The 12,103-nt window shown below is 39.9% G+C and overlaps 1 protein-coding gene across 8 annotated transcripts in view; it reads right to left on the reverse strand.

Moving 5' to 3' along the window:
* The window catches only part of IQGAP2 (IQ motif containing GTPase activating protein 2), a 304,162-nt gene that overhangs the window by 40,471 nt on the left and 251,588 nt on the right, over positions 1-12,103 (reverse strand). For all 8 annotated transcript variants that reach the window (XM_001146396.6, XM_009448991.4, XM_063811148.1 and 5 more), the window contains 2 exons: positions 8,686-8,894; positions 2,172-2,321 (listed from right to left, as the gene is read on the reverse strand). In XM_001146396.6, the coding sequence (XP_001146396.1) occupies positions 2,172-2,321; positions 8,686-8,894 (359 nt within the window). The remainder of the gene's footprint in view (positions 1-2,171; positions 2,322-8,685; positions 8,895-12,103) is intronic.

Here is a 12,103-nt window from a genome sequence, read left to right on the forward strand (position 1 = left end):
CTCAAATTCTGGTTTACTTTACCACTTAGGTTTACTTTTAAGTTCATAATGATTGGTTGAAATTTTATAAATAAGCAGCTCAGTACTTTTTCTTGATAGCTCTGTAGTGACTGTTTTTCAATGTGAAGTATATAGGAATTAGGAGAAAGGAAACTTACTCCAGAACTAAAGAAAGATGCCTGCTCACCATTCCTCCTAACGTTACCTAAAAATTTTAAATTTAGGTTCATACTGAAGAGACAACCCCCCCAAAAACCTATACTAGCTGACTGCAGCTTTGGTTAAGAATTTTTGCTAGGTCAGGTGTGGTGTCTCATGCCTGTAATCCTAGTGCTTTAGCAGGAGGCTGAGGTGGGTGGATCACTTGAGCTCAGGTGTTTGAGATCAGCCTGGGCAACATGGAAAAACCCTGTCTCTACAAAAACCATGAAAAAATTAGCCAGTCATTGTGGCAGGTGTCTGTAGTCCCAGCTACTCAGGAGGCCAAGGTGGGAGGATTGCTTGAGCCCAGGAGATGAAGGCTGCAGCGAGCTGTGGTTGCGCCACTGCACTCCCGCCTGGGTGGGAGAGTGACATCTTGTCTCTACAAAAAAAAAGAAGTCTTGCTAAAGTGTAACCAATGGGTCGAAGGAATCCAGGCCATTTGCTTTTCTATAATTTCTTTAGTGATATTGGGCTAACGCCTCAAAAGAAGAGAAGGAGAAGAAAAATATATGATTTCAAGAGAGAGTTCACTTGATACAACTGAATGGTTGCACCCTTTGGTTGTACATTTTGGATTGTTTGCGGATCAAGTTTGGTGGAATTATTCTAAAAATGCTCCTGCACTTTTTCTTCTTCCCATAAATGTGCCTCCACCTATATAATAAACAATGAGTAGATTTTAACTTATGACAAATTCTGTCAAATTGAGAAAACTAAATTCTAAAGAATCTTCAATATGCTTGAAATTTCATGGGTGTAAAAAATGATAAGTGCCTAAGATTAAATTTCAAACTGGTGGTTGACTACTAAATTAGGGAGACCAAAGTCCTTTCCTGTTTAAAGAGAGCCCCCTTTCTTTCTAGGTTTGCTGGCGTGAAGCAGTGGGTTCCACAGACAATTCTAAGTACTGTTAACCTTTTCCTTCTGTGCCGCCATGTGGTGGCCACTTGTGTGAAGATGTTCGTATGTTTGAAGATGTTCTCCAATCTCTTATTCCAAGTAGAGAATTTTCAAACCTACCAAAATTAACATCGTGTTTCTCCATGAGGTTAGCCACACCTCTTATTTATGGTTTGTGTAATGTGCTCTCTATACATCTACTGCCAGTGACATCCTCAAACAAAGATCTAAGCATCTCCAGGCTTTGAAGGAATCCCAGCAGTGGCCCCACTCTGAGAGACATCTGACTCTTACAAGGGAGAACTATGGATCCACCTCTTTGGGGAAACTTTTCCTGCTGAAGAGGATGCTTGTTAATTTCTATTGCTATCATGCAGTTTTCCTCTGTGACTAGCTGTATGTGCTAGTAGGGCTGACGGGCTGAATCAATGGTCAAACAAAACAATAAGTGATCCATCAAAGTCCAACCATAACCAGTCAAACTTATTAGTTCTCACCAACACTCAGGAAGCAATGGAAAATTACTATTCATTTAGATCATAGTAATGCCATGAAAATAATACAAGAAAAAAGAAATACTATTTTGAAATCCCAAACCCTCTGGCTCTTCCCCCATAGAAGGGGAGACTGGTTCTGGTAAATATCTGTTTTTCACATACAGCTATTTTAATTTTTTCATGGATGACAGCACCTGTTTTAGTTTTGTTATTATCAGATTTATATTGTTTCTGAAGGTAACCATAGTATAATATTGTAAAGAGCATGGGCTCTGAAGTCAAACTGCCTGCGTTTCAAAACCCCTGCTTTATCATTTACTGGCTGTGTCTGTTTTCTCATCTGTAATGCAGGAATAAAAACAGTACTCATTCTCTCACGGCTCCCAGGGTTATGGTAAGAATTAAATGAGATAATGTATGTAAAGCACCAACAACAGCACTTGGTACTTAGTAGATGCTCAAAACATGTATGCTATTATAGCTGAAGCATGACAAAATACTCCCTGTAAGCCACAAACATGTAACATAGTATTACTCCCAAACTCAGAGTGAAAGATAAATTGTTCTCACCTGTAAAAGGTAAAACAGCTGCTGATATGTTTCTAGTGTTTTTCTCCTCTCCTTACTCAAACTTTTTATTCCTTGGTTGTCGGTGTTATTCAGTATTTCCATTTCTCCTCCTTTTTTCTTGTTCAGCTTTTTACTGTGTGAAATTACATCCTGTAAAAAATTTGATGAGATTACTGCTTTTTAATTCTCACACTCTTTATCTCCTCCCTTCACATATAGGATTGAAACACACGTAATTGGAAATACAGGCATACCTCATTGTATTGTGCATTGGTTTACTGTGCTTCACAGATACTGCATTTTTTTCTTTGCAAATTGAAGGTTTGTGCAATCCTGCATTGAACATGCCTATTGTCACCATTTTTTTCCAATAGCATGTGCTTACTTTGTGTCTCTGTGTCACATTTTGATAATTCTTGCAATATGTAGAACTTTTTCATTATTATACTATCTATTACGGGGCGCTGTTATCAGTGATCTTTTTTTTTTTTTTTGAAATGGAGTCTTGCTTTGTCACCCAGGCTGGAGTGCAGTGGTGCAACCTCAGCACACTGCAACTTCTGCCTGCCAGGTTCAAGCGATTCTACTGCCTCAGCCTCCTGAGTAGCTGGAACTACAGGCACGCGCCTCCACACCTGGCTAATTTTTGTATTTTTAGTAGAGACGGGGTTTCACCACGTTGGCCAGGCTGGTCTCAATCTCCTGCCCTCTTGATCCACCCGCTTTGGCCTTCCAAAGTGCTGGGATTACAGGCGTAAGCCACCGTGCCCAGCCTATCAGTGATCTTCGATGTTACTATTGTAATTGTTTTGGGGTGCCACAAACCACGCCCATATAACTTAATCAATAAATGTGTCTGTTCTGACTGCTTCACCAACTTTCCTTTTTCTCTTCTCTTCTTGGGCCCCCTATTTCCTGAGACACAATGATATTGAAATTATGTTAATTAATAACCATATGATAGCCTCAAAGTATTCAAGTGAAAGTTACACATCTTTCACTTTAAATCAAAAGCTAGAAATTATTAAGCTTAGTGAAGAAGGCATATCAAAAGCTAGGACAGGCCTAATGCTAGGCCTCTTGCACCAAACAGCCAAGTCATGAATGCAAAGAAAAATTTCTTGAGAGAAATTAAAAATGCTACTTCAGTGAACACATGAATGATTAAAAAGACAAAATGGCCTTATTGCTGATATGGAGAAAGTTTGAGGGGAATGGATAGAAGATTAAACCAGCACAATATTCCTTTAAGCCAAAGCCTAATCCAAAGCAAGGCCCTAACTTTCTTCAATTCTATGAGGCCTTAAGAGAAGCCAGGAAACTTCGGAAGAAAAGGTGGAAGCGGGCCAAGTGTGGTGGCTCATGCCTGTGATCTCAGCACTTTGGGAGGCCAACACGGGAGGATGGCTTGAGGCCAGGAGTTTGAGATCAACCTGGGCAACAGAGCAAGACCCCATCTCTACAAACAAATTTTAAAAATAAGCCAGGTGTGGTGGCTCATGCCTGTGGTACTAGCAACTCAGAAGTCTGGGACCCGCAGTAAGAAATACATTTTCCATCTTTTATTAGTGAACACACATACACCCTCTCTCTCACTAATGGTACATGCTGATATTTTCATTTGCTTTTATTCTATTCCACTTTTAAAGATTGCTCATTGTGACACACTAAATTGATTTCATGACCCTAATGGCATGCGACTCATATTTGAAAGTCGCCGTTCTAGAACACCTCCCCTGCCACTTAACATTAGTTCACTGTCCCAGAGTGGCAAGAAAGTTGCTTTTCCTAAAACTTTTTTCAGATTTTTGACTGAGCTCTTAGCTGGACCTCCACGTGAGGACTCTATTTGCACATCAGGAATGCTGGCCCAGTGTCCTTAGAGGGGCACTATGGGCAGTGTGGACAACAGTGTTTTGCTCTGCATGCACTACCAGCGTCTATCACCCTGGCCCCTTCCCACCACCGGCTATCAGCAGGGGCCCCTAGTCATTTTCACAAGCGGACATGGGCCCGCCCCCATTTCCAGTTGCCCCTGGGGATGAGAACCACCGTCAGGTCTTGCCTAAATGGCAAGCTCTAAATCTGTTTACTTCCTGGCACCCCATTCTCCCATAGCTGGGGTCAGCCCATTGAGCAGCTGGGGTCCAGAGCTCTAGGAAGCTCTGGAGTAAGACAGTTCCATGTGGCTACATCTGTTGCCTTCCAGGTCCATGATTTTATTCTTTCTCATTCTCAGTTCAGAGAGAGGCAGCCTTGACTTACCCACTTACTTCTGTCACCCCAATTGCTTTTATAGGGAAGGAGGGAGGGGAGTTGATTTACATTCCAATAACATTTTTAAAAAAGCAACATTTCCCCCTTGTTTTACCAATATATAAAATGTCTTCAGTACAAAGAAAGGAAGTGCAGTTACCACCAGATAGAGGTCAAGGGGGAATCTAGGCAGGCGGCTGTCTGATAATCCTTATCTATAAGAAGTCCTAAGACATCACTAGAATAAATGTGGCTTACAGTGCCAGTTAATCCACATTTTTCCTCTTCAGATAGCTGGTGACATGTATGTAAATCATTCAACTCCCTCAAATACACAGAATAAATCTATCACCTTGATTTTAAATATACGACAGGAAAGTCTTGTTACCTATGATTCTCCCCTTTTCCCTCCCAAGTGTTTTCAGTGGAGGTCACTCTAGAAACTGGGGGCTTTTTGTTTTGTTGCAGACTTCATCTTCTGGTTAATGGTTTTTGCCATATACAGATGAGAGGGTAGGGGTGGTGAGCAAGATCTGGGGCAGATCTAAATTCCTCTGCATTAGAAACAGAGAGAGTTGGTGAAGGCAGGATAATGAGAGGAATGGAGGGAGGGAAGCAACGGAGGCAATGCTGAACCCAGAAAGGGGAAGAGAGAGGACGGGCTGGTGGCTGTGCTGATGGAACAGCACCTGTCTGCTGGAGCTCCAAGGGCAGAGCCCGGCACAGCAATGGGGATATCCCCTCTTCCTTCTCCCTGTGAGGTTCTGACTTGCTCCAGAATGTGCTTGTGTGAATGGAGGTTTGCTTTGGGAAGCTTGAAGATGGACACAAGAGCCAACCCAGACAAGGATAACAAACAGGGGCAGATACTTTTTATTCATCAAAACTCACTTTTCCTGATTCTTAATAAATATTGAACATTGGAGGAATACCGTGGTTTGAAAGAGCAACCGTATTTGGCTTGTTCATGATAGTCCCCCATCTCAGTATTGCCCTTTTGCCACCACCTTTCCCCTTGCTCTGATAAAGGGATATCTGCATGCAGGTAGTATGCTATGATATAAACGTTTTTGTAGAAAGTGTGGGCTAGTATGAAGGGCTTGGGCTTGGGCTTTGGAGTCATAAAAGATATGGGTATCTGCAGAGTATAATTAGCTTGGTAAACCTACACAGGTTAACCTAAGCTTCAGTTTCCTCATCTGTAGAGTGAGTGTAATAACAGCAATTTTACTGAGTTGCTGTGAAGATTAAAAATATATGTAAATCACCTAGAACATTTTCCAGGGAAGAAAACACACTCAGAGAGAGGTTAAGAAACATGCTCAAGGTCACATGTTAACATAAGCAGTGAAGTAGTATAATTAAGTATTAATAGTTAAAAATCTCAGTCCTGAGTTTCAGGTAGTACTGGCCTGCAAATCTGGGCTCCTAGATGATACATCATACTCATGAATGGGAATTTTAGCACTAGTTTTAGATTAGCTTCAGTCTCTTAATTTAGGCTTTCCTTCCAGCTAGGCTGACCTATACTTTTTTATTTTTTATTTTTTGGCTCCTGTGCCTCCAGGAAACCTCTTATTTCAGTTGCTCTGTCTTCTTTCTCCAAACCATTCTTTTTGCCTAAAACCAACGTTAGCCACTTCACTGACCTACAGATTTTGAGGATTTTAGGAGGAATGCTGATTTTAAAAGAACTATAAAAAATGTTAAGGTTACTAGCAAGAGCTACTAGCATTGTTCTATAAGAACAAAGCCATTTCCCTTTACAATCTCTCTTTTCCTCACTAAACACACACTCATTGTTAAAAATAAAAAGGTGTGGGAAGGAGGGGGAGAAGATAAACTTAACTATCACCCAAAGAAAAATCACTTAACTTCTTTCTTCTTCTGGATTATTATTTTTTGATAATAAAAGAAATCATACTACCTTAGGCACTATTTTCTCCTCTACTATATCGCAAACCTTTCCTCCTGCTTTAAAATAGTCTAAAAACTATCATTTTTAGTGGCTATGCAACATCCATATTAAACTAATTCTATCGCCCTCTGCATATTGCTTTGGGCTTCAGGTCGTTTCCCACTTTTTCACTACTATAAATAAAGCTTCAATTGCTCTGTTCTTGTATCACTACTAATATTCTGTCAATGACAAGGCTAACAGCTACATATTTAATAATCATTAATTTAACCGCTAAAAAATGCTGGATACATATCTGGTGTTTGCAAATATGTTGAAAAACTTCACAATGTTATCTATTAGAGATAAGTGGCTTTAAAAAACCCCCACAAAACCTCAAGCATTCATAAAAATCTGATAACTTGCCATGATTGTGTTTCCAAAAGATACATATTATTTAAACTATGTACTGATTTGCAACTAAGCCTTTATTTTAAAAGGCAAGACATTTCCTGTTTATGATTTTATGGGGATAGCGTGAAACAGCAGTTTAAGGCTATAAAAAGCATTCTCTGAAAATCCTTCTGGAATATATTACACTTTAAAAGTTCTCATGGATGTCAAACAATACAAATAACATTGTTTCTTAAAAAGTACTGTTGTTTTTCTGGATAAAATAATAAAAGTAGAGTTAAATGTAGAACATTTAAACTGTAGTTTTATTCCTGAATATTTAGAAGAGATGCTTATTTCTGTTTATAAAATGCTGTTTTTCTTATTTTCTCCTCCACAATTGCCCTGGTGTCTTTATGAGGTCTGGAGGACCAGCCTGGGGCATTCACATGCCCATGTAACTGGCAGCCTCCTGTGGCTGCTCATCCTCCCGTTGTCCAGAACGTTCGCTTGGTTGCTGGCCGCTGGCGCTCCACCTATGAGCCACTGTAGCCTTCTCAGAGCTTCCAGAAGGTCAGTTTCCCTCTTCGACCTATCAGTTTTCTGAAAACTGATGTGGCACATAGGAAGGGAACAGGGACAGGGAGAGTGGTCTTAGGCATCTGTTCTTGGGTAAAAATGACACTTTTTATACTTTTTTTTTTTGAGCCCCGATGTTGGCAGGTTTCACACAGATGTGAAACCACACCGTAATTTATTCAGAAGTTATCAACGGGGGCATAACGGGGGCAGTGTGTCTTTGTAGGGAGTCACATTTTGGAAATACGTAGGGGTGTTTTTTAATATCTTAACAATTGAAGGGCACTCTTGGTTTCTAGTGAGCAGGGATTGGGGATGAGAGGTGCTCTGTGATCTGCAATTTGTGGGATGGTCTTGTGTAAATAATTGCCCTCACCTTGCATGACAGAACTTTTGAATGTCTTACTGGTCATTTACGTGGGTCAAGATTCTGTTTGTAATTATCTGAGCCTAGAATCTAATTGTTTTATGTAGATGCATAATACATTTTCCCCACACAAAAGCTAGGATTTTCTAGAATTGCAACTGCTGTGTAAATTGGGTGGAGACTACACTTGGCTAATGTTGAACTTTACAAATAGTTGTTCTCCATTTTGGAAAATGAGGTCCTGCCTCATTCGCCACTGAAGCCCTCATAATCTGTAGCTGTTCTGTGAAGAGGTCTACACCTCTGGTAACTGTATCATGTCTTCCAGTGTCATCAGGCATATACATTTTCTCAATAAAATGTGTGCTTTTATTATTAATTACTCTTTAAATATCTCTTTTGTATTCATATAAAGGCCCTAGTCTTATTCTGAAGGTATATACATCAGTACATTTTATCATATAGATTTCATTTCAGAATGATAAAGAAGCCTTACAAAATGTTATAAATGGGCGGGCTTAAAATTTTACAGACGAAGAACCACTAATTTATAATAAAAACGATAAAAACTTATCCTAGATTCCAAATGAACTTAGCTAGACCAAAGTGTCATGAACATATATAACCACAAACAACATAATGTTTCAGTCAACAGTGGACCTCATATAAGACATTAGTCCTGTAAGATTATAGTACTATATTTTTACTGTATTTTTTCTATGTTGAGCTATGTTTAGATACACAAATACTTACAATTGTGTTAGAATTGCCTGCAGTATTCAGTACAGTCACAAGCTGTACAGGTGTGTAGCCTAGGAGCAGTAGGCTTTTTTACCATATAGCCTAGATGTGTAGTAGACTCCACCATCTATGTTTAGGTAAGTGCTCTATGATGTTTGCATCAGGATGAAATCACCTAATGCTACATTTCTGAGAATGTATCCCTGTCATTAAGTGACTCTTGACTGTATGTAGGCGTCTTCCCTCTTCTGGGAGCTGACAGTCCCAAAAACCCCACTGACCTCTAGTGTGATCCTGTTCTTCACCAGCAGTCCAATCTTGATGTCCATCAGGTTCAGGTCTTTTTCCAGCTGTTGATTGGCCCTGATCTTGGTCACTACTTCTTCCCTTAATCGTGCAACCTCTAGTTCTTCCTGGAAATCCAAATCACTTTGGTCCAGCAGGTATACAAATTTGCGAATTACTGTTAATGGTGGGTTTTCAGAGCCAACTGCAGTGACAGGTACAGGTATACTTTAATTAGGAAAGCTTGGAATGATTATCAACAGGAAAGAAACAAGGTCTTAAATAATTACTAGAAAAATATACCAATGAAAGTACTTGGTCTAGGGTGAGAATCATTCTACCCACCCCCACACAATTTAAAATCTGGACAAGGAAACTGATCAATAAATAAATGCACAAAACAGATATCTGGCCCCACTCTTTTCTACTTATCAACTCCCCTTTTATCCCTTTTATCAGCTCTCTCTCACACTGTTCCCTGGACTCATGCGCTAAGAAGATAGTCCTATCTGTGCCTCATTCCTCAGGAACCTGGGAAAGAAAGTTAACGTAAGTTACCTCGACCCTGAGACCTTGTGCTTGAGCTAGATAAGTGACTTACATTCTTGCTGCAGGAAGCAGAAAATGGTTTCTCCCAGCCCAAAGGATCTTTGGGAAGGAGCCGGAAGTAGGTGAAAGCTGAATTAGAAAAGGGCCAGGAAGGGAGGACTGTAAAAGCCAAACAGGAACCAACAGAATGATAAGTAAAACGAATGTTCTACTTAGCTGAAATAAAAAGATTTTAGAAATTGAAACTTGGCCCTTGTCCTTTGAGCACCGGCCAAGGGAGGGTGCTCAGAATCTAGGGGTCAGCCCCTGTTATTGAGAGGGACATTCTCACATAAATTCTAAAAGGGTTTTCCCCTTAGTACCTGGAACTTTAGGCTTTAATTTCCTGGCACTCTGACTCTTGGAAAAATATTTTTAACATGCTTAGGGAGATCAGATCTGGGTAAACTGTAAGAATAAATTGTCTGGTCCGTTGAGGACGAATGATTAGACCCAGTAATAGAAAGATGACTTGGAAGAGCTAGTCCAGCCATGGCCATCTCATTAGTTGCCCTCCTTTACACCTAGGCCCTCGACAGTCTTCCTTTTACTTCCACCTTAGTTCTGTGGTGTTTTGACACTAAAGGAGTAAGAAAACTAACACCAAAACAACTGCATAAACCACAAACAACTGCGTAAATGGCCTTTATTGGAGAATTTTCCTTGGATCATGGGACCCTTTATTTCCTGATCACTGAAGCACATCAATTTATTTTCCTTCTATTTCCAGCAAAGATGCTACCACTGACATGACCACTTCAGGGAAGGCCTTAGCAATGCACCACCGCTCATCCATGCAGCCAAGTTAGGGGAACATGAGCCCTCCCAACGTGGCCAGAGTTGATGGCTGCCTCTCCCACCCACGAAGGGTTGTGTCTCTTCTATGTATTAACAGTCCCATCGGAAAAAACTAAATTAGTATTTTAGCTTTACTAATTGTTATGGCTCGAATTTAATATTTCCTCTATCAATACTAGGCTTTTTGCCATCTTCATCTGAGAATGACTTTGTGGTACAGGTATTTTAATTTCAGGAAATCAGACCACTTTATAGTCTGCTCCTACAACTGACCACATCTTAGTTTCAGCATCTTTCAAGCTGGAATGCGTTCAGTGACATTCCAGAATAAAAGGGTGAGAACAGATGATAACAAACTTAGAAAAGTTATTTTTTTTTAAATTAGAAAATCCCAAAGCCTTACTTTTCTAAAGATGCTGAACTAAGAAAGAAATGAAAATTTATGTTTTGGTTACCATAAAAGCACCCAATTTGCTGAAGCCCAGAGAAGCTTAGATCTAACTCACTCACCGAGATGGTTTCTCTATTTACCTTTTATGCCCCAATATAAAGTTGCCTAGATTTTAAAATTGGAATTTGTCTTTGTAATAAAAAAGTAAACAAACAAAAAACATCACTATAACTGCTTAAAAAAAAAACACTTTACCTTGAATAAAATGAAAACTAGCCTGTGTTCATTTGGAAAATTTATTTTGAAGTCATCTTTCATATATAAAAGCAACAGCAAACATATTTTAGTGTTAGGGCTCAGGAAAAAAAAAATCCTCTTTAGCCTTCTTTAAAAAAAAACCAAAAACGGCTGGGTGCAGTGGCTCATGCCTGTAATCCCAGCATTTTGGGAGGCCGAGGCGGGCGGACCACAAGGTCAGGAGATTAAGACCATCCTGGCTAACACGGTGAAACCCCAACTCTACTAAAAATACAAAAAATTAGCTGGGTGCGGTGGTGGGCGCCTGTAGTCCCAGCTACTTGGAAGGCTGAGGCAGGAGATAGCGCCACTGCAGTCCTGCCTGGGCGAAAGAGCGAGACTCCGTCTCAAGAAAAAAAAAAACAAAAAACAAAGAACAAACAAAAAAAACCAACAAAAAACCCCCAAAACAACAACATATCTACCAGCTGAGAGGTGAGCTGGAATCTAGTGGAATGAGACATTATTCAGTAGATTCTGCAGGCTGGAGGCAGAGTGAGGACTTCAAGCGTCCCTAGATTTTCCTTAACAAGTACCAGGGAAGATCTTTCTTGAGCCATATACTTCATCCCTTAATTCAGACAAACTTTAGACAATAAAAGGTGCTGGCTAAACTTACTAGGCACTGTAAGTACTAGTAAATTTATCATCAAGCTCTCCTTGACTGTGCATGTTCCTATGATAATTAGAATGTTAAAAATTTAGTATATAAAGAATCAACTTATGATCTGTAAAAAACCAAAATAACAAACATAGGCAAAGTTGGGACTGTAAGGAGATAGCACAAAATGTGATTGTTATTTTTGGGTGAATTTTATTTTGCTATTTTCAAACTTTCTACAAATTTTTATTAAAAAATTTAATCTGTAATCCCAGCACTTTGGGAGGCCAAGGCAGGTGAATCATGAGGTCAGGGGTTCAAGACCAGCCTGGCACACATGGTGAAACCCCGTCTCTACTGAAAATACAAAATATTAGCTGGGTGTGGTGGCTGGTGCCTGTAACCCCAGCTACTCGGGAGGCTGAGGCAGGAGAATTGCTAGAACTGGGGAGGTGGAGGTTGCAGTGAGCCAAGATTGCGCCACTGCATTCCAGCCTGGGCGACAGTGTGAGACTCTGTCTCAAAACAAAAACAAACAAAAATTAAAAATTATTCTGTGAAAAGTTCAAAATGAAATTGTAGGAAGATATTTGCAGTTGTCATTTTTGGGAGATGAGACTATGTCTAACAAATTAAACAATTTAAATATAAGGTTATTTTCTGGCTAACTCTTTTGCATTAGATTTTTGACTCTCGCTTAGATTGAAAAAAAAATCAGCATTTATGCCAACTCCACTCT

The sequence above is a fragment of the Pan troglodytes genome, chromosome 4, assembly GCF_028858775.2.
Source record: "Pan troglodytes isolate AG18354 chromosome 4, NHGRI_mPanTro3-v2.0_pri, whole genome shotgun sequence".
In the NCBI taxonomy this organism is placed as follows: domain Eukaryota; kingdom Metazoa; phylum Chordata; class Mammalia; order Primates; family Hominidae; genus Pan; species Pan troglodytes.